The sequence below is a fragment of the Stegastes partitus genome, unplaced genomic scaffold, assembly GCF_000690725.1.
Source record: "Stegastes partitus isolate 25-593 unplaced genomic scaffold, Stegastes_partitus-1.0.2 Scaffold27, whole genome shotgun sequence".
Taxonomy (NCBI): Eukaryota; Metazoa; Chordata; class Actinopteri; family Pomacentridae; genus Stegastes; species Stegastes partitus.
The window spans coordinates 1,007,456-1,030,407 of record NW_007577758.1 but is presented as its reverse complement, the minus strand read 5'-3'; the positions used below and the strand labels follow the sequence as shown (position 1 = coordinate 1,030,407).

General features: G+C 39.6%; 1 protein-coding gene across 1 annotated transcript in view; it reads right to left on the bottom strand.

The window, feature by feature from the left end:
* The window catches only part of LOC103369184 (solute carrier organic anion transporter family member 3A1-like), a 29,903-nt gene that overhangs the window by 951 nt on the left and 6,000 nt on the right, over positions 1–22,952 (bottom strand). Inside the window, exons 3-9 of the mRNA XM_008297839.1 lie at positions 4,218–4,316; positions 3,753–4,022; positions 3,440–3,604; positions 3,066–3,264; positions 2,259–2,394; positions 1,925–2,097; positions 210–274 (exon numbers count right to left, since the gene is read on the bottom strand). Coding sequence (XP_008296061.1) covers positions 210–274; positions 1,925–2,097; positions 2,259–2,394; positions 3,066–3,264; positions 3,440–3,604; positions 3,753–4,022; positions 4,218–4,316 — 1,107 coding nt within the window. The remainder of the gene's footprint in view (positions 1–209; positions 275–1,924; positions 2,098–2,258; positions 2,395–3,065; positions 3,265–3,439; positions 3,605–3,752; positions 4,023–4,217; positions 4,317–22,952) is intronic.

The following is a 22,952-nucleotide window of genomic DNA, read 5'->3' as shown; positions in this document are numbered from 1 at the left end:
ACCAGGTTGAGTTCAAGTTCCCATTGTATCTGAGCAGACAGACTGATGAAGTTCATTCTAAACAATTATAAAAGTACAGAGGAGCAGCTGGTGGCACCAACACAACAGAGACGTACTGCAGAATGTGTGCCAATATAAATAAAGTGTGTGTGTATACATCATTCAAACCAGAATTAAAGTAAATAAATGAAAAGTAGATGTTAAGTTACCTATCAGTCTTAGGAGCAGGAACAGAACTCCAAGGGCATACGATTTAAGCTCCGGACTTACAGTTCTGAAAATGAAGAAACAATTGTGATGAACAGTATATACCAATAATGTGAACACAGTGGCTAGCTGTAGCTGAATAGGATGAGCAAAGGCAAAACAGAACCCAGATTGGGGTTTTTTTTGTTTGTTTTTTTTAAACTGGGATCAAGCAAACGGAAAACCTCATAGCTGTGTTTAAAGCTCGGATAGGTAGTATTTTATTTTATTTGGCACCAACTCCAAACCTCGATACATAGAAGTGGTCTAAGAGGAAATCAGATTCCTGCACCTCCTCCTGGCACCGTTGCCAGGATTTAGAAAGTTTAGCCCGTGACAATAGATTTTAGCCAATCACAGGGCTTTTCACCAAGAGCAGGAGAGATACTATAAATACCTACAAAGTCCACAGAATGTGGTGGTGCTGTGGATTAGATGGAGGAAAGCAGGGTTCAAGTCCTGGGCAAAGCAGCAAATGAATGTTGACTGTATTTGCATGTTTGAAGTGCATGCTTGTCTGGTGGGACGAATTTACAACAGAAAGAGTAGATGAAAGAGCTGCCCTATATTTTCAGGTTCTGGTGGATTTTTTTCCCCCCACTTTCTAGATTTCTGTCTACTACAGCTTTAAGGACAACTCTGATTTATTACAGCCTAGATTAAAACAACATTTTTAACCCCAAGCTTACATCTGAGAACATGGCAACACCGCTTTAGTGAAGTTCACAATCAGTCAAGTTGCAAACAAATCAATAGTTTTGCTTTTACATCTACTGTAAGTCTTTTTTTTTAATGTAAAGTAATATTGTTGGTATGATGCTCACTGATCCCTCAACTGTGATAAGAATCGTAGGTCACAAATAAACCAAGAAGTTGTGTTGTTAACTGTCTAGTAGTACTGTGTGTTCAGAGTGGATAATGGACAAAAAAAAAAAGTACTGCAGAAAGTCAGTATACATTAAAAACATTTTTTCCAGTGTGCTGTTGATTGGCACTATTCTTCTACAATAAAATATACCTAAGAAAAGGAGGAGCATATGCGCCAGCCTGCCCCAAATTCATTATACGTACTGCTTCTAGATTGTGTATTACAAACTGTCACTATTTCAGCAGTTAACATACACAGACATCTGTGTATTTACCCATTTATTACTGACAGGTACTGATTCAACATGGATAATGGCAGCCATCCAGCAAACTGACTTTTGACTGTCACTGAAATTAAACTTCACAGACACCCCACAAAATATCTCTGTTAAAACTGAAAATATGTAGGAATACACAAGTTTGTTTGAATTGTTTTCACAGTGAGCTGCGCCTCTTTTTCTTTGTGGACACTATTGTGGAAGAACAGTGTTCATCAACAAAACACACAAAAATCATACTGATTGTTATAAGGTTGTGAATGCCTTGGCAATGATGGCCACAATTGAAGAACTACAAGAGGAAGTCATGTCCTTATACATCTTTCCAATTGTTCTGTACCTACAAAGTTCTTCATCTTTCTGTATGACATAATGTTTCACTACGTGTCAGTATTTGTCCTTATCAGTGACACCATGACAAATCATTCTGTCATGTTTCAGACAGCTGATACAACTCAGCATCCATCAGTTTGCCTGTAAATGTCATCAGCTCCCTCTTGTGGAACATTTATGTATAGCAGCCGCACTCATACCTGATCAGGATGATGACAGAGGGTGTCTGGGCCATGGCGCCGATCATGCTGCACACACATATAACACACAGGAAGGTGAGGAAGGCCTGCTGACAGCCTGGACTGGGACACTTTCCTGGTAAAGCCACTGCGTCTTCACTGGTGCTGGATATACATGTACAGCTGGTCAAGTTCTAACACAAGAAACGAGACCAAAAAGGTTAAAGGTTAATACAAGACTGCAGCACTGTATGTATGAATGCATATGTGTATGTTGTCATTTATGGTGAGCCCTGTAGTGGCAGGTTTACTGTAATTCCAGCTTCTTTCAGTCAGTCTAAGGGTCTTTACTTACTGGTTTGGTGCACCCAGCAAAGCAGGCTGAGAGGTAGGTGATGCCATTGGAACCACAGACTGGGCTCACCGATGCAGTGTAACAGTTACAGTTACTGATGCACGCTGACTCAGGCTGCTGCCAGGACTGCAAAGTCCTGTGGAGAAGGTCAGAGGTCATGTAAGGTGTTATACTGCACATGGATTACATCGTCGCCGACCTTTTTTGCACCAGGAACTGGTTTCAAGCAAGACAATTTTCTACGGAGCAGTCATTGTGCACATAACAAATAATCTGTTTGTTTTTTTTCAATTAAAAAAGTGTCGTAAACCAATTACTTTTTATTGCTGAATTTACTTTTTTTTGTCTCATCATCAAGTCTCTCTCTCTTTTTAAAGAAGCTCTCCAGAGAAGTTAGTTTTTTTTATTAATTTTGGCAGCAGTTAGACTGACGACTCCATTTAACGTCCAGGCAGGAAAACTGACAGTCAAGTGATAAGAAACAAGCACAGATGGAAGTGACGGCAGACGATCTAGTCATTTAAAAAAAAAAACACACACACACCCTGCAAACAAATAAAATAAACCAACAAAATGTTTTTGTTCTTTCCGTGCAGCTTGGTATCAAATGACCTTCCGCCCAGTGCCAGTACGCGGCCCAGTGGTTGGGGACCGCTGCATTACTTCATCAACCACAGGAACAATGTGAAAGTCAGAGTTAACTTTTCCTGTAGGAATTGTTTTTTTCTCACTTTTGTATCATTTTGACTCTGGATGGACATACAGACGTAAGACCACTCATTCACATCAGCAACTTATCACTCTTACTCGTTTCCATAGGCTACTGTAACCCCAGCGACAGGTCCAGTGTCACAGCCCAAAAAGAGAAAAGAGACATAGCAGGCAGTGGACACAAGGTTAACCAGCATGGCCATACGGACAGCACCCAGAGCTGACAGGTTCAGCTTCTTTACAAGGAGCCCTCCAAGGAAGATCCCCAGACAGGCACAGGGGATGGCCGTCATACCTGGAGAGGGAAACACAAGGATGTACATTTGAATTTTCCCTTGAGGTTTCTGTACTGCAGAGACATTGTTTGTATAACTTGAACAACCTTCTTTGGTGATGACTTAATAGGAAAACACTCTTTGGAAACAAAAAAAAACTTCTTGCCCTCTCTTGCAAGACAATGACCCACCTACCTAGCAGCTGATTGGCTGAAGAGGTGGTAAGGTTGAACTGCTGCTCCAGGTATTTTCCCAGAAAGGCAGCAAAGCCAGCAACCACAGCAATCTCCATGCAGGCTGCCAGCGTGATGCAGCTGAACACCGGGTTGGAGAGAAGGTGCCTGGTTACCCGGGGGATCACTAGGACAGCAAAGAAAAAAACGAAGAAGAAAGATGGAAAAGATCAACAGTAGAAGAAAGAGGAAGAGCACAGAAGTATTTGTCTGATTTTTAAATGTTTTATTGATCAAATCTTATCTGTCACTGATTACACCACCTCCTTCCGTACCTCTCAGATGCTCACAGACTGAGAGCCCACTGTTTATATCAAAGCCATGAATGGCCCCATTGGGTTTCGAACCCTGGTACTCCAGAGTGAGGGAAGAAGGCAGCATGGCCTGCTCACTCTCCCCTCCACCGTCTATGTCCTGCTCGTCCAGCGCCTGGGGAAAGCCGAACATGAAGAGGGCTGACAGGAAGAGTAAGGCACCGCAGAGGAGGAAGCCGCCCCACCACGCCCCGATCCAGCGAGGGTCATCTGGGGTGATGTCCAGCTTACCTGGACAGAAGACAGGAAACAGTCATTAAGGAGGTAGGATGACTGATTATTACTCATACTGTTAGGCTGCAAATAGAAATAGAGCAGCAATGATACTAAAAATGGCAATGTTTTTATGTACAAGTTTGTTTTTTTCCATTGTGCTATGACTTTGTAATGTATTTCCCCCCCCATTTTCTTAATTTGCCAACTTACTAGTGTCAATGAAGACAGCATCAACGTAGACTTTGGTACACACAGAACCTAAGATGAAGCCACAGGCCGGGCCGAACACTAACGTTGAAAATAATATACCTGAAAGACAAAACAAAGGGACAAGAGAACATAAAATATCACTTAGCTAATATGGATGCAGCCAGCAACAGCCAAAACTCAGCAACACTTCAATGTTGTTGTCAGAAAGTCAGCCAAACCAACAAATGCACATAAGGATAAACGTAATTAATGCATTACATCTCATCTCTCAGCAGAGGGCAGCCTTGTATCAAGACTGTAAGGTGTATATTACCAGACCATTTTATTAAATATCAAGCATCTTACCACAGAGTGCTCTCTTCGTTAAATCCACTGTATGATTAGGAACCAACTGTATTCTATTCAAAGAAAGATTACGCACTGAATCCATGCAGAGGGACTTTAAATTTCATCAGATGTCTCCCTCAGACAAATTTATTCAGTGTCACTGTAAAATGCAGTCCACAGGTTCCACAGTGTAATTGATCTAAGACGAGATTGTCCTGCAGGATCATAAATAATCAAGCTGGAAATGGGTTCTTTCCCATTTCCCAAGAGCAGTGGGGAGCCACTGATACAGCAGCTCTGGTTGACTTTCATTTGAATGCAATAAGCTACCCTGCTTTGGTCCAGAGGCTGAGAGGTTACCATGAAGCATTAGACTGTGTGTGTGTGTGTGTGTGTGTGTGTGTGTGTGTGTGTGTGTGTGTGGGTGTGTGTGTGTGTGTGTGCACGCGTGCTGGTGGTAAGTGGAACAACAGTAGCAGAGAGCGCTCCAGTAGCCTGACTGCTAATAATGGAGCCCAGAGCAGTTCCCTCCTGGCAGAGTGAGAGGATCAGTCAATTTTTCTGTGAGCGATTAAATGATTTGTCCGGTGGTTATGGCCAGTTATTATTTGTGAGAGCAGAGTAATGTTATGAACGCATTTCTAGAAATAAATTCTCTGCAATAAAAACCAACCTTTTTTATTTCTACCTACAGCACAAGAACACATTATTTTCATTTTTTCAGCATGTTAGGGCAAAATCACTGCCTACACTAAAAGTGGCATTGTCAAACAAATAACACTAAAAAATTACTTTTTTGTCGACTTCATAATTTTATTTTTTTTTTTAAATTTAAAAAGCAAATCAGTCACATTGAAAAAGTGAGTATGTTTATCAAGTCCTTAAATCTATGAAGTTAAATTCAGAGGTTCCAGATTAGGTGCCAATAATTAGAAGCTCCTTAAGAAGTGACAGGTGGAACCCGTCTTACTGAAACCTCTAGTGTTGCATTTGTTCTGAAAGTGTGATGTCATGCCAAGATCTAAAGAGCTCTCTAAGGCCTTCAGAAAAAAAATGGATGCCTGTAACTCTACAAGGCATTAAAAAATCTCTGAATGATTTGAAATTCAAATCAGTCCACTGTGAGGAAAATCATTTACAAATGGCTTAGATTTTAAACAAAGCCAATGTTTCCAGTACTTGCCACACCAGCAAATTCAGTCCAAGAGCATAAAATAAAAAATTATGGTTCTCAGAAATACAAAATTTCATCAGAGGATCTGCAGGTAACTCTGAAGCTGTCAAATTACTGCATCTACAATCACAAAGAGATTTCACAGATTTGATGTGCATGGGGAGTATGTCTGGAAAATACCTTGGCTGTCAAAAAAGAGCATCAGTGCAAAACTACAGTTTGTCACTGAACTTGCAAGCAAAGAGGCCTTTTGGAATAATGTTCTCTGGACAGACAAATCAAAGACATGTTTGGTGCTTGTCAGGAGAAAAACCTGAAACCAGCTGTGAAGCAGTTTGGTGGAAATCTTCTGGTTTGGAGTTGCTTCACTACTCAGAGACTGGGAAGCTTGTAGTAATTGATTCAACTATGAATTCTTCATCATATCAATGAGTGTTTGAAGACAATAGGAGGCCATCTGACCAGAAGCTGAAGTTGAACCAGAAGTAGACCTTCCTTTCAACAGGACAATCAGTCTAAGTATAGAGCAAATTGACCAAGCAATGACTCAGGAGAAAGGCATTCAGGGTTATAGAATGGGCTTGACAAAGTCCAGACTCAAATACAACTGAAATGTTGTGGGGAGATTTGAAACTGGCAGATCATGTAAGACAATCCTCAAACATTCAGCAAATGAAGGAATTTCACCCGGAGGAGTGGTAAAACATTTGGCAAGCTGATGTCAGTGACGTGTTGACATTTGTGAAAAACACCAACAAGTCATTTTTGTCAAAAGGGGCAATACAAGCTTTCAAGCCAAGAAGCTCAGTTGGTGTATTTACTTTTAAACTGTGCTATAACATCAGTGACTGTAGCCAATAGTCAGCCCTCCTGTCCAACTGTTTCTGTCAGCTATGTTCATTTGCAGAGTCACTAATGCTGGCGGGGCTCGAGTCGGGTGACAGAGGCAGTCTGGAGTTGAAGCATGGCCAACTCAACCACCAACCAATGAACAACCTCCTATATCCTCCTCTGCCTTCCACTGGGGTCAAATCACAGACAAACACAGGACAACTAATCCATAATGTATGTGATGCAGTGAGGCTGGCGAACACACACACAAACATGGCAGTGAACCAGCAGAAAATGTTGGGCTCCAGCCAATCTGACCTACAGCACACCACCGCTCAATACTGTAAAAAACCTTAGTGTGGGTACAGCCAGCTTTACTGCATCCCGTTACACAAGACAAAGGTAAGAGCCTGGAGTGGCCTTCAAAGTGAAACAGCTGATGACGACAAGCAATACGCATGATGACGGAGATGAGCAATGAGCTTTGTTCTGCCGTGAGAAAGGACGGAAAGCTCATAATCCTACAGCAACAGCTGCTGGACACCCATCAGGAGAATACTCAGGACTGATGCCAGTCTGCTGTCTGGACTCAACAGTTGGTACATCTGAGGCCATTTCCTTGGAGACAATACTGAAGGTTCATGGCAGTGAAAGAATCAATGTCGAGAGGTGCTGAGGCTTTAACAGTACAGTAAAACATCCTGTACCGTTTAGTCAAAACCATTGCAGTACTCAAACATTGTATTTTCTTGACTCATATCTGAAGGCAAGAGTGCTCAACATGTCTTGAATGTGAAACTCTAATAATTTGTGTAATTCTAATTTCTATAATGGAGTCATCATAAGATCTGGGCGAACAGAACATATGTTTTTAGAGGTAAAAATTGATAAATCACATGGAGTTCAATTTACAATTCACAGACGTGTGATCGAAACACAGTAAAAAAAAAATAAGTATCTAAACTTGTAAAATTTTGGAGATATTTAGGACTCCCCAAAAGACAAAAACACACACACACACAATATGACATTGAAACATACACATTTATATCATAATAAAAAGTCTGTTTTAAGAAAGCCTGTGCAATTTGTGTACCTTGATCACAAGCCTGAAGCTGTTTTAGAAGCGGGATGAAATGTAATGCTTAATATTTCACAAAACTTGGGAAAAAATAACATTTGGCATTTCTTAAACTAACAGCAATGTTGTGCTTTTTTTTTAGGAAAATTTAAAAAATAAACTTGAATATTGCTTTAAGTTGAAGTTTCTCCATCATAATTTCACACGATTTGCAAACATCAGCAGCTACTGGACTTATTTCGTGGAATGATGATGTGTACAACATTTTAAAGATGTTCTATGCCTCTGTCATAGATTAACGTTCACAGGATTGGTTTAACTTTTCATTGCTCATTAGAGGCAGAATGTAAATCTTTCAGGACTTATTGACTTTGCAATGATTGCAGTTCTGCCTCAGTGTAGCTGAGGATTGAAACCGCTCGCCATGTCTTCAGTTGAGCTACAGCATAGCTGCGAAGGATTGATGGCTTTGGAACATGCAATCAGCAGAGTGCGGTACAGGAAGACTGTCACACTATAAAACCAGGGTGTTTGAGAGTGATCTTCTTGAGAAGACATATTTAGTTGAGATGTCTGTCTCTGTACATGACACGCTAAATACTCCAGCAGGCACTTGACTAAAGTAGCACTGGGAGGAGGTGAAATGATTTGAATATTTCAAGATGCTGCTGTCCAAATATAGCCTCCCGTGTATTCATTCTGGGAAACAATATTAGTTTACTATGAAATATCTCACTTTCATCTAGTTTACAAACTATGTACTATCTACAGTGCCCTCAAAATGATGATACCAGCAGAGGGAAACTGCTGTTCTTGCTCTTTCGTGCATTTGAATTTGAGATCAAGTATGAAAATACGTGAATGCATATTATTTATTTATCTACATACAATATTTCTTACAGATTGTGTAGGTGATGTACTATTGCTGTTACTTTCATCTATATCAGAATGTGCTGCAAAACTACAGTCATCCATTCCGTGTGTCAGGATGGCACCTGGTGAATCTTTGTTTTCATTTAGAATGATAAAGCAACCCGAGAGCTTCTGATAACATTCATTTCAGCCATAAATGTCCTGATTACCAAAACATGTAAATCTAGTCATTATACAACTGATGGCGAGCACATGTCAATTAATACTAAGCTTTGGCTTTTTATAAATAGCCAATGATGTAATGAAAAAGGATTACAAATGTGCACAATGATTCAATTGTTAAGGTGTATGTAGTCTCCAAACGTTTGGAGGTCACTGTATGTAAGAACTTGATGTATAGTCAGTTTGGTAATGTTTCAAAAATAATGTAAATTAGATTAGAATGATCTCAGTCATTTTAAACTGCAGGTCAGATGAACTGAATCCCACAGATGTTTGTGCTGTTGTACTCTCAGACATCAAGGAATTTGCAAATCAGAAAAAAGAGAGAGGTTTTATAACCATGTGTACTTTATAACCTTTTTAGGTTTCTAGGTGACAGAGAAGAAGAAATAAGTGAAATATGACAAAACAATGCAAGCAACTGTGCTGCTGGCTCTTCTACATGTTGTGCACTATGAAGTATTTCCACAGACAGTTTTAATGGACTTCCATTCCATCCATCCATTATCTATACACCGCTCAATCCTCACTAGGGTCGCGGGGGGGCTGGAGCCTATCCCAGCTGACTTCCAGGGCGAAGGCAGGGGACACCCTGGACTATTACAGGGCTACACTTAGAGACAGACAACCAGGAAGCTGGAGAACCTGGAGAGAACCCACGCTGCATGGGGAGAACATGGAAACTCCACGCAGAAAGATCCCGGTGCCCCCACCGGGACGTGAACTGGCGACCTTCTTGCTGCGAGGCAACAGTGCTAACCAACTGCGCCACCTTGCAGCCCGGACTTAAATTGTTTTAATTTTTTTTAAAAACAGACACTAACGTATACCTGCTGTCTGTGCAGCGACAGTGAACCTAGGCACAAGAGGACATGTAGCTGGTGACATGCTCATGGTTTTACAATCCTGCTGGTCAACACACTGATGGAGCATTCATTTATGTTCCCGAGAGGACTCACTCCTTATTCCTTTCACACACTGCTGTCTGCGTAGTAACGTTGTGCCACATGAACCTAGGTGACCGAAACAGAAATGTATAATTCACAGGATTATTTATTAAAGTGCAGACACTCTGGAGAGGCTGAGAGCTTTAGAGATGAGATTTCCATGTAAAACTCTGCAGCCTGGTCTTTGTCTGTCTCACCCTAACATTTGGAAATGGCAGGTAGAGACACTCCACTTAAGCTGAGAGCTTGCAGAGGATGTGACAGACAGCTCCTCCTTACTGTGAGACTGTGAGCTTACTAAGTGTAGTCCTTTTTATAATATCACTCTGCCACATGGCCTGACCCCACACAGGTTGCTGCCTGTGGGTAAAAAATACCATTATTGAACAGAAACTATATAAACATGCAACAGAACTACATCAAATTAATCATAGATATATATATATATATATCGTCCATGTTCATGGAATATTCTGGATTTTTTTTAAAAATATTAACAACATCTTATGAAATTATACAACCCTATACAATGGCAGCAACACTACAGTCTTAAAATATCATAATTAAATCAACACTTCTTGGATACACTGCCAAAAATAACTAAGTTTCATATTTTACGAGTCCCATTTCCCCTTGTGCATCTCATACTGACAAAGTCAAGATCACAATTTTTCTTTTATATATATATACACATACATATGTGTGTGTGTGTGTTCAATTTTCTTTGTTCTTTTTTTTTTTTTAAACAAATTTTGTGATGCCTCCATGCCAGCAATAACTATGGCCAGAGGTATTATGTTTCTGGGTTGTCTGTCCATATGTCGCAATATGTCAGGAACGCCAGGAGGAAATTTCATTATGTCTCCTACAAACATCCATTTGGATTCACAAAAAACATATTTGGCCATAAGTCAGGAACTTATTTGCTAATTATTACCTAATTATTATTTTTTTCTTTCTTTCTTTTATTTCTCAGCATAAAGATGCCAAACTGGCTGTTATAAGTTATGGACAATTCTTTATTTATTTGCTTAGTTTTACTTGCAAGAATTCCCTTATGATCAATTAAGCATCATTTTATTTTACATCATACATTATTGGGCCTAAGTTTGTTTAAGTGAATACTGCATACTGAGTCTAAAATACTGCAATGATCATACGTAACTGAAGAGAGGATTCTGTTTTACTGATCACTCAGTAGGCTATAAATGTAAAAGTGTAGCTTAAACCACTCAGTTATCACAGGTTTTCAAAAACAAGAACAAAATCAATTTCCTTTTTGAACAACAATTTAAAACAATATACACTGTAGTCTGTGATTGTTATTGATATCGTAGCATGGTGTTTAAAAGACTCCAAATAAATAATGGCAGACTTAGAAGTGGTGAAAATCAGATTCAGCCTGATTGAAATTCTTGTCCCTGACTACGTCTTCTACAACCCCTGGCAAAAATTATATATAAATAAATTTATATATAAATTATTATTATATATAATTAATCACCAGTCTTGGAGGATGTTCATTCAGTTGTTTAATTTTGTAGAAAAAAAGCAGATCACAGATATGCCACAAAACTAAAGTCATTGAAAACAACAACTTTCTGGCTTTAAGAAACACTAAAAGAAATCAAGAAAAAAAAATGTGGTAGTCAATAAAAACTGTTTTTTTTTTTTTTTAGATTAAGCAAAGGGAAAAAATTATGGAATCACTCAATTCTGAGGAAAAAATTATGGAATCATGAAAAACAAACCAAAAAACACTACAACACACCACTAGTGCTTTGTTGCACCACTTCTGGCTTTTATGACATCTTGTAGTCTCTGAGGCATGGACTTAATGAGTGACAAATAGCACTCTTCATCAATCTGGCTCCAACTTTCTCTGATTGCTGTTGCCAGATCAGCTTTGCAGGTTAGAGCCCTGTCATGGACCATTTCCTTCAATTTCCACCACAGATTTTCAATAGGATTGAGATCCGGACTGTTTGCAGGCCATGACTTGACCTTATGTGTCTTTCTTCAAGGAAAGTTTTCACAGCTTTTGCTCTATGGCGAGATGCATTATCATCTTGAAAAATGATGTCATCATCCCCAAACATCCTTTCAATTGATGGAATAAGAAAAGTGTCCAGCATCATCACCTTGCCCAATGCAGATTTGCGATTCATCACTGAATATGACTTTCATCCAGTCATCCACAGTCCACGATTGCTTCTCCTTAGCCCATTGTAGCCTTGTTTAGGTGTTAATGATGGCTTTTTTTTTAGCTTCTCTGTATCTAAATCCCATTTCCTTTAGGCGGTTTCTTACAGTTTGGTGACTGTAGTTTCTGCCCATTTGTTCCTCATTTGTTTTGCTGTGCATTTTCTGTTTTCAAGACATTTTGCTTTAAGTTTTCTGTCTTGATGCTTTGGTGTCTTCCTTGGTCTACCAGTATGCTTGTCTTTTACAACCTTCCCATGTTGTTTGGACTTGGTCCAGATTTTAGACACAGCTGAGTGTGAACAACCAACATCTTTTGCAACAATCCATCATGATTTACCTTCTTTGAGAAGTTTGATAATCCTCTTCTTTGTTTCAACTGACAACTCTCATGTTGGAGCCATGATTCATGTCAGTCCACTTGGTGCAACAGCTCTCCAAGGTGTGAGCACTAATTTTTAACTGCAGACTAATGAGCAGATTTAATCTGATGCAGGTGCTAGTTTTGGAAATGGAAATTTACAGGGTGATTCCATAATTTTTTCCTCAGAATTGAGTGATTCCATATTTTTTTCTCCCTCTGCTTGATCTAAAAAAGCAATTATTATTGACTACCACAATTTTTTTTCTTGATTTCTTTTAGTGTTTCTTAAAGGCAGAAAGTTGTTGTTTTAAATGACTTTAGTTTTGTGGCATGTCTGTGATCTGCTTTTTTCCTACAAAATTAAACAACTGAATGAGCATTCTCCAAGAATGGTGATTCCATCATTTTTGCCAGGGGTTGTACACCCAGCAGGAATGAATGCAGCAGAGGCAAGGTCATACTGTGTGAGACAATGCTCCTCTACCTGGTCACACTGCCAACACATGAATAATTTCACACTCAGACTCACATTATGGCACAGTTCAATCGCTGGCACTTTGTATCTTGGCAAAGGTGCTCCTAAAAGGTGCACATATAAAACAACCTGGGCCGGTCTGAGCGGACAGCGTGTGCTGAGTCAGCATCCATTCCTTCCTCTGCTGTCCTACTGTGCAAGAGTAATAACTCCAGTGGAGCAAAAACATTTTGCTGCAGTGGACTCTCAACTTGCAGCCTCAACCGCTTCATTAAACGCATTACAGCGATGAATAGAGGTTACGCCATGAAACAAGAAGAGAGGAGCTGACCCAGCAGCTACAGCGTGGGACACCACAGGCCTCTTACTGTGCTTTGATGTATTGTAGGTTACTGTACTTTACAGTTCTATCCTGTAATTTGCTGTATTGTTTTTGTCATTCTGTTGGTTCCGCACTTAAACACAAATAGCTTGACTGATAATTCACAGTTACAATTCGATCTCTGCAAGAGTATACTTTAACACAGCAGTGCCTAGAACCAAATGCTTAAAGAGGTACCAGATCACAACAAATTTTTTGAGCAGAAAACTAAATGATATGACTACTGTGATGAAACGCATAACCTGATTTTGGTACTACATAAAAAGTTAACAGGTTACCAACAATTATTTATTTCAGTAATTAACAGATTAGCAAAAATCGTTAGTCCTCAGGGCAAAAGAAATACATGTACCCAGTTCAACAGTTGTTGAGACGTGATTTTTTTTTATATGTTTAAATATTTTCGTAAAAGCTTCATTTAAATTGAAAGATTAAATGAGAATGCATGACTGAGTTAAGCTGTAGCATTGCTGTGGAACTCACAAAGGACCAACGTGTAGCATGACGAGATTTACATCTTCCATTTCTGAGATAGAAACATTTATACCGCACCACACACTGAATCCCATTAGGATGCAAAGCAGAAACTATTTAGGGCTACAATATTGTTAAAAAAAACAGCATAGAGCATGAATACACTAATTGAATAGCTGCCTTTTGTTAGACCCTCTGTGAGGGATACAATAGATAGCAGGGTTAGTTGACTTCGCCTGCGGTATCAGTCAAGCAGTAGACAGCAATCAATAATCCAATTACAATCTGGCTTGGACATTACAGCCCACAAAGCAAAAGAGCAGGTTAGTCTTTCTGTAGGAAGCCATTTTCTCCCCACATCAGGAATTATCTCAGCTGACCATTTAAGCCACAGGTCAAGACTTTAAATATTAAACAAACACTGACACACTGAAGCCTTAATGTGGATGTACACGTTCAAAAAAAGATGCATACACTAAAACTACAGCCGACCGTGAGTTCCCCAGACTGACATGTCTGAAACAACTGTTGGATGATCCATCAATCCATATCTTCTGCTTGAGGTGGGACATGGTGGCCCCCAATGCTTTCCATTTCCTTAAGAGGATTCCCAGGCATTTCCAGGCCAGAGGAGATATGTAAGCCCTCCAGCGACTTTTGGTTGAGAACCTTCGCAGAAAGGCCCCCAGGAGGCATCCTCATGATGCCTGATCCACCTCACCTGGCTCCTTTTGATGCAAATGAGAAGCGACTCTGAGCTCCCTCTGTATATCAAAATCCCTCATCCTATCTCTAAGACAGAGACCAGCCACCCTATGGAGGAAACTCACTTCTGCCTCTTGTATCCACAATCTTATTCATTCAGTCACTACACAGCATCATGATCACGGGTGTGGCTGGAACATAGGTTGGCTGCCATCACAACGGCACAACGCTACATTACTGCTGACTGCACCAATCTGTCTGTGCATCTCACACTCCGTTTTCTCGTTACTTGTGAACAGGACCCCAAGACACCTAAAATTTGAAGCAACTCATCCTCAGCTAGAAGGAGCAATCCACTGATTTCCAGCAGAGAAGCATGATTACCGGATGAATTGCTGGGAAATTTTGCCAGACATTGGTGGTCCTCAGAGAGGCAGCAGCAGCAGTAGCAGCAGCATCTTAATTTATTGAGTGAAATATTTCAACATGACTGGATGCATTGGCAGAAAAACTTAATTTATCGTTCTCATAGGATAGATCTTCATAACTTTGATGATAAATTGTGGCCAAGAGGATGGCATTTTGATTTGTCTCATACTGACACAGGCATTCCCATCAGCTGCATCTGCACTTTGTGATTCGCACTATGTGTGGAACTATGACGGTGAACACTGCAAACACTATACCTTGTGCTAATGTTAGCATGCTGGCTTTGGCATTTAGATCAAAGCCCTGCCTAAGGACAGCCTCACAGAACTGCTAGCATGGCTGTATTCTCTGGACATTCTCCATTACGCAGATTCTGCTCCTTATGCTTTATGCTGCAGTTTATTGCTGCTGTATTATTGCAATTTTAAAATCAGTTTTTGTTTTCCTCTCAGCTGCCAGAAGGCACAATGATCTGATGTCCAGCTAACTGGAAAAAACAGTCTCTGTTTCTTTTAGCAGGCTGCTGCCTGATCTGTGCTCACTATGATTCAAATAGACATGCAGAGAGAAGAACTGGATACTAAGTGAAAGCCCACAACATCTGAAAAAAAAACCAGGCTGCTGCTTTGAGACAGAACAGATACAGGACAAATATGGTGGGAGACTTGTGCCACGACAACTGTTTAATGTTTTCTGGTTTACTCTTGAGTATTCCATGTGTTCTCAATCTCTCATTCAGGTGGTATTGATCCATGTGGGGTGAAGAGGTGGCCACAAAAGAGCAACCTCTCTTTCAATCATCTGGTTTGTTACAATGCCCGTGGAGAGCTGCTGCTTTAATATTTAATCATCTGGTTAGATGTTTGCTAAACTACTCCTAACTGCCTCTCTGTCACGTTGCATTATTCAGAGGGTTTTCTTACAATGCAAATGTGCCTTCACACATCAAGCTTGTCAAACAACGCCACCACCTTGAGACTAAAAAAGGAGGCAGCAGAAATACTAAGCAGCACATACACATACATGCAGTGTAAAGACCGGGCTCCATGCAATTACCGAGCCACAACAGCAGTGACATTGTAGGAGGTAACCATGGCAATCAACAAGCCTGGATTGACAAAAAACGAAGAACAGAGACAGCGAACAGTGAGGGGGTGGTGGAGAGAAAAGAATAATATACTATCCGTAAGTGTTGACGGAAGAAGCTTGGGGGCTGCTATGAAAGACAAAAGGCTGTACTGAATAAAACCAGGAGATAATAATGGAGTGGACTTGATACCAAATCAGCATTAATGTTTCAGTTCATAAGGCAATTTATGCAGATTTCCAAACTAATTGACACCTTAACCTTAGCTACCCAGGTTGCTACTGTATCACCATGCATAGTGTCCTCAAGTTCTCAGGCAGATCCACTGCACACGTTATTAAATAATTCCAAATTCAAGGCTTTAAAATTGTAGTCAAGAAACCAACAGTTCTATCCTCACAATCACGATATTTGTAAAGAGATTTTTAAGAAATGTGTACACAAGAGATAAAAAAAAAAGCGATATATAAATATACTATAAAAGACTATCAAGAGTTATGGGGAAAAAAATGTTTAAAAAGTCACTGGGACAAACTTGAGACTATGATACAGTTCATGGCAAAAACAATAAGTTGAATGTGGTTAAGAACAGACAGGCTTTACAGGTTTTACTTACAAAATAAAATATTATGCGTTGTGTTTGATTCAACTGTCCAACATTGTATAAGAATTCAAAGCTCCACCATGAACAGGTGTCAAGTAAATATATTGTGCTCATAACATCTCTTTCACTTGTCACTTTTAAGTTAAAAATTAAAAGGACTTTTTCTTTGACAGTATTTTTACTGTGTAATGTGATTATTTTTAGTTGAGAAAACAGTGCATCTTCTACCACAAACATCAATGTTCAGATAAAGAATGAAAATTAAGTAAAATAGGTTATCAGCCCACAAACCACTAAATCTGTCTGCTGGTCTATGAAACTGAAACTGAAACTAGATATTTCAACAACAGTTAAGATGATGCACTGGACAATTGGCTGAATTTATAATTGCAGTCACAGCTTAACATAACATCCAGCTAGCTAATGCTTTCGGTTCAGTTTCATTTTCAGTGTGGTAGTTTGCCTTCTGGGGGTTGCAGTTTCACGTGGAAAAGAAAACAGTAACACACAGATAGCAGAAGGGGAGAGAATGCCCACTGAGATAATCGGTCAATAGCAGGCTTATACCTGCAACTTACATCCGGTGAGTCTGACTAATGAGGGACAAACTATGAGCAGGCAGTCAACAACTGTGCACTTCTTTACCTGTATGTGATGAACTTCTGCTGGATGTTTCGACAGATGGCTCTGTTTCTGCATTTATGGCAATGAGCATTGTCTGTGTCAGTTGTACATAAGTGAAATCGCACTTTTGCACGTTTGGTCTCTCCAGCATCCTCTCAGAACAGACTCTATGTGGTGCACAGGACTGCTCAGCTCCTCACACAGACAGACAGTAAAAATACATCGTATTACCAATGTCCTCATCTTCTTCCAAATTAGAAAAAATACTGATGAGACAAAAGGTGAAAAATGAAGTTCTTCTTATTTCCAAAGGACTGAAAGCAGGCATACCGTGGCTTTTTCCGTCAAGCGAGTATGTCTGAATGAAATCACGAGGAACATAAAATAACACAATGCAGTGTCTTAAACAGATTGATGAAGCAGCAATGCAACATGTGTCCTGTCTGAAAAAGGCTTGAAACAGTGTACATAACAGCTACCATTTAGCTAATGCAGCCATTGGTCTTGGGCTATTATATTCTACTAATGTATAGAGCTGGACATGTAAAATGTGCAAGTTATTGGAACACTGGTAGATATTTAGAAAACCAAACAACATGCTAATGCTAGACTGAACTGTGATCCCAACTGTAGTGTCTTTTTCCTCCATGGTTGGGTTGGTTCTTTTACATAAGCAAATAATAAGACATTTTAGAGCAGTTAAATGTATAGAGAATATGGGCCATGACATAATGGAAAAGTGTATAGTTTATGCACTTTGTTCAGAAAAGTGAATTCCTTAAAATTTTCCAAAACAATACAAAAATATGAAATGCAACATCTAACATTGGGCATCTGGTATGATGCCAAGCGGGGGGCTTTGTGGACGATCGGGTGCTGTGCTAGCCTTGTTTGCCCTCCTTCCTCTCCTCCATCCTCTGTCCATCCCTTCCTCCCTGCTCTCCACTCTGAGTGCTGCTGGCAGAAAGTGTGCAGATCAAAGCATGTACAGAACAAACCGGAGGCCTTCTCATCCTGCAAAGAGGTCTGCACTGAAACACAAGAAGCCATGATACAACTAACCATGGAGCCGGTGAGAAGCAACTAACACATGGTAGTCAGAAAACAGGAACAAATTTATCAGCAGCTTAGTTTCTTGAAAAGCAACAAGCCGATGAAACGTTGCACTGTGCCATACAGCTGCATCCACTCCTGAAGGTTTCATGTGATGGTGATTCTACAAGTACGAGACAGTAACTAACTGTCCTGTACAACTAGAAAATTACAGATTTTTTTTTTTTTCAAAATTCACTGGATGCTAGAGATGCACTAAGGTGAAATTTCAGGGTTGATAACAAAAAACAATAAATAACCAGTAATTAACAACATTATCCTTACAATTGTAAAAATGTAAAGAGGCCTGAAGGTGAAAACGTTTATCTTGACTGCTATATTTTCCCACTGTCTTTACAGCGTTTGTAATATTTCGAATTAACCCAACACACGTCTCTTACAGATATTGTTCTTCAAAAATATTTCTTGTTCTCTTAATGTGCACTGCAAATAATATTCATTAAAAAACAACAACAACAACAACAACAAAAATTGAATAGATAATGGATGGACAGCCCCAACATACCAAAGTCTATACAATACCATACAACTTCCAACTAGTAGAGTGGAGTTAAGTAAAGTTTTTCCCAGAGGGGCAATTGGGCTGAGAGATAGCAGTCAATAATAGCAAAAACATGTATATGAATAAAGACAAATGCACGGGTTAACAATAACCTCAGTGTTGTCATTGATCACCAGACCCATCGAGGAAAAATACAGGGTGAAAAAGTCATCGGAAACCAGAGGACACTACATCATAGCCACAGCTAATGACCAGGCAAATCACATTTGTTGAAAAACAAAAAGCCAGTGGAATAAAGGAAGTCATATGTGTTTGTGTAAAACCTCAGCCATAAGAGAAGCCAAACAAACTTACTATGCAAATGCTGAGTCTGATTACAGTGGGACGTCTGCTCTCTGTATGGCTCTGTCTTGATTAAAAGGTTCACTGTTCATGATGCTCATAAGATTCATCAGTCTGACCTGCTGAAAAGCATCAGTCTGCGACATAGTTTTGGTTGCTGTGTGAAAACAAAGTCACATCACAGCTTTCACACCAAAGCTTCTGTCGGATTTGATCATTGACTGAAATTCTAGTAGTGAAAAAACAAAACATTTTTTCAAATGTACATTCCATATTTTAGTGATAATTGGTATCTCTTTCTACTTGTCTTCCTACATCTCATTCCCTCTCTCTCTGCCCAGATGGAGCTCTGATACTAGTAGGCCACTGAGCAGTGAGAACAGGAATGGCACATAGCTTCAGTGACTGTCTCTGAACTGTTGCCTTGGCAACTTTGGCAGACAGACTGTAATGCGTGTTATGTCGACCTCTTGGTGCTGCTGTAGCTATAACCACAGTACACTGCTGCTCAAGTTTGCTTGAGGGCCCCATAGTATACTGTATGAATGAGGACAGGATCAGAAGCGGAATATCTTTGGGTTGTGGACGAAATAAGACATTTAAGGGCATCATCTTGGGCCTTGAGAAACACTGGTTGACATTTTTGACCATTTTCTGAAATTTTATAGACCAAACAACTGATTGTTTCATTGAGAATATAATCAACAGATCAATCAACAATAAAAAGGAACCAATAGCTGCAGTCGTACTTGACAGTGTTGAGCAGAGAAGTGGCTACAAACACATAACACGTCCAGATGGGGGAAAACAGCAGAGGGCCACCTCAGGTTCCACTTATGTCAGCCCAGTATAGAAATCTGAGGCCCCAGTGAGCACACACCAAAACACAGGCTCAAAAATGGAACCTAGTCTGATGAATCTTTATTTCCACTGAGGCTGCCGGTGGTGGGCTCACAATTTGGGTTTCATGAAAGTGACCATTAGCTCAGTGGACTTCAGTGGCCTCCCTAGTCACCAGAACTAAATCTAGTACAACACCTTTGTTTGAGGTACAACAGGAGTTTGGCAACCTGAATGTGCAGCTGGAAAGTCTGCTGCAATGATGTGACATAACCATGTTAACGTTGAGTAGAATCTCAAACTGGGGTTTCCAACATTTTGTGGAATCAATGACACTAAGACCTCAGACAGGTCTGAAAGAAGATGGGGGTCTGACCTAGCATTAGTATGGTGTTTCTAATAAAGTGCTCAGTGATGAATGTCATAAAATAGACCATAGTTAGGCACAAATGTAGGTGCCATGACAAGTATACTCTTTCTAAAAGGTTGCTTGGTGAGTGTACAACACTGCTTTATGGAGAAGAACAAGGAATGGCACACAAAATGTTGTCGACATTGCTGTAAAATACATTTAAGGACAAAGATATTGATCTCTGTCAATAGACCATAAAGGTCACTTTGCTAAAAGAACACTGATATATTCATTACTTTGGGGTGGCATGAAAACTTGCATTGATTCTGCAAGAATTTTTTAGACCCATCACAGAGTGCTGCCACTCAAGCCAACAGCCTGATGCAATACCCAACTGCTGCTTTCTGTTTTACCCACTGTGCTTCAGCGCACTATTTCAACTAATAATGACTACTTATGGCTCAGTGGAGGTTACAGATTGGATAATACTAGACAAGTTGTGCTTTTTGTGTTTGTAAAAAGAACCACCTAGCTAAAAGCGAGGCTTTCAATTGCGTATGTTTTTGTTTTTTTTTAAATATTATTTTTTCTTTGGCCTTTGTTGCATAGGCAAGTGAAGATGAAGACAGGGAAGTAGGGAGAAGAGTTGGGGAAGGACATAACAACAATCTCTGAGGTAGAAACCTACACACTGGTTTTGAAGATCACCAAAGAATGTGTTAAAACATTTGCTGTCGAACAGGGATAATCTGGCACGTTGGCCAAACAGTTAGTGAAAAAGTTCCATTTCAAAGCATGTTCTACCAAAACAATTTGCTCCCAATGCTTTTGTGCTTTTGTACATCCAACATCGCTACATCCAAGTTTAATTGGTCTACAAAAATATGAACACGCCACAGCATTTTCCCCCTAAAGCAAAATGATTATGAGGTGCAGGCAGACCATTCTCCACAGTGCTGTGTCAGCACTGGAGATGCAAAACAAAAAAACTACAAATGGTTTGACTCAGGGTACCAGCTTCGCTGTGACTACTTAAATGTATTTAGATCACTGTCTTAAGGTTAGCTGAGCTTCTAGATTAATGCGAAAATGATACACATTTAAAATTAAATGTATTATATAAATTAAAATTAGAGTTGCTATACGTTGTTGGCAGTTACACAAATAACCCTAGTCCCAAGCTTTTTAGCTTAGAATCAGCTGTTGCTGTCTTTACCTACACTTCAATACTGGTGCATTCATTGAGAACAAAAAACAGCAGACAGCTAAGCTGTAATTCCTTGCTTACAAATATCTCATCAGCACTGTCCACGCAATCCGAATCCAGAATTATCAGTGACTATGTAATAAATCAGTTACAAGATATTGTTTAATCTAATCAATTAAACAGACAGACAACTGGAATTAAACCCCTTTTTTGCCAGTAGCCATTTGTTTTTATTATGGCCAACTAACTAAAATCACAGGTCAAATGCAAGCACATGGAAGAATCAAAATGTAGCTGGTGTTTGTTTGAGGGTTCATGGATCAATTTTGTTTATTTTTTCTTGGTTGTTGTTGTTGTTGCTGGTATTGATTGTAAATAATTCTCACCATTGATTATTCTCTTAAATGTGTAGCTTAGCCAGAGTCAGTGTGGTTGGTCTTTATTTCAAGCACACATTATTCGATTCATTTTTTGACATTTTAGGCTGTGTACTGAATATGCTTAGCTTAACGTAGCACAAACATTAGAAACAGATGAAAACACCTGGCCTTGCTCTCTTCCAAGAAAAACTGTCACAGGTCCAACAAATACCTCCAAACTAGTTATTTCTCTTTTGTTTAGTCTGTACACAAACGGAAATATAAAAGACCACCTGATGTGGTTTTATCTGGATCTAGGTGCTGGTACTATGCTAGCTGTTTCCCACCGCTTCTTGTCTTTTACTAAACTAATAAAACATATAAAAGATACAGTCTGTGACATAAACTGTACTGAACACACAGGCTAGTGATTGCTGTTAAGACTGAGATGCTGTTACATCTTCAGTTAAGTCCTGGAATCTCAATTACTTTAAGTCTGTTACTTGTTTCCTAATTAGTAAAGAAACACTATTGTATATTATGGCTGAGCTGACAACAGTGCTTTCAGTCAGCACCATCAGAAAAAGCTGTTGATTCTGTCACTGTTGCTTAAAGAGTCTGCGTTAAACTGTTCACATATCGAGCATCTCTAAACATGGCTACACCTGACAAATATCTTGCATGCTTTACCTGAACAGTTCCTCAATAGTCGTGTGTGGGGTTCACACTAACATAACTTTAAATGTAATACAGACCTTTTGCGTAGTTATACAGACGGTCAAGCAGGGTGTGCTTCAGATGAGGTTACCACATTGCAAGAGAAAAGTGTCCTTGTGATTTTCGGACAGTTTGGACATGTTTTATGGCAATCTGTGGCAAAAACTGTTTTGCCAGCATGTAGCTACATTTCTTTATCATACTTGATTTTGATTAATGAGGCATGTGTGTTAGGATGTGAATCCAACCTTATACTATCATATTAACCTTCTTGTTGTCTAAAGTGCAACATCATTTTGAAACATAAAACCAACTCACAGAAAGTGTTATCAAGGTTTGACAGCAGCTCTAGACAGCGTATGTGGTTACAGCTTCATAGAATAAGACATCCATCCATCACAGTGAGCTCCATCAGATTTTTGGCTCCCAAACAATGCTTAATAATGTCATTTTAGGACATGATCTGTGCTGTATCTAGTTAATGTCTTTTTTTTTTTTTTTT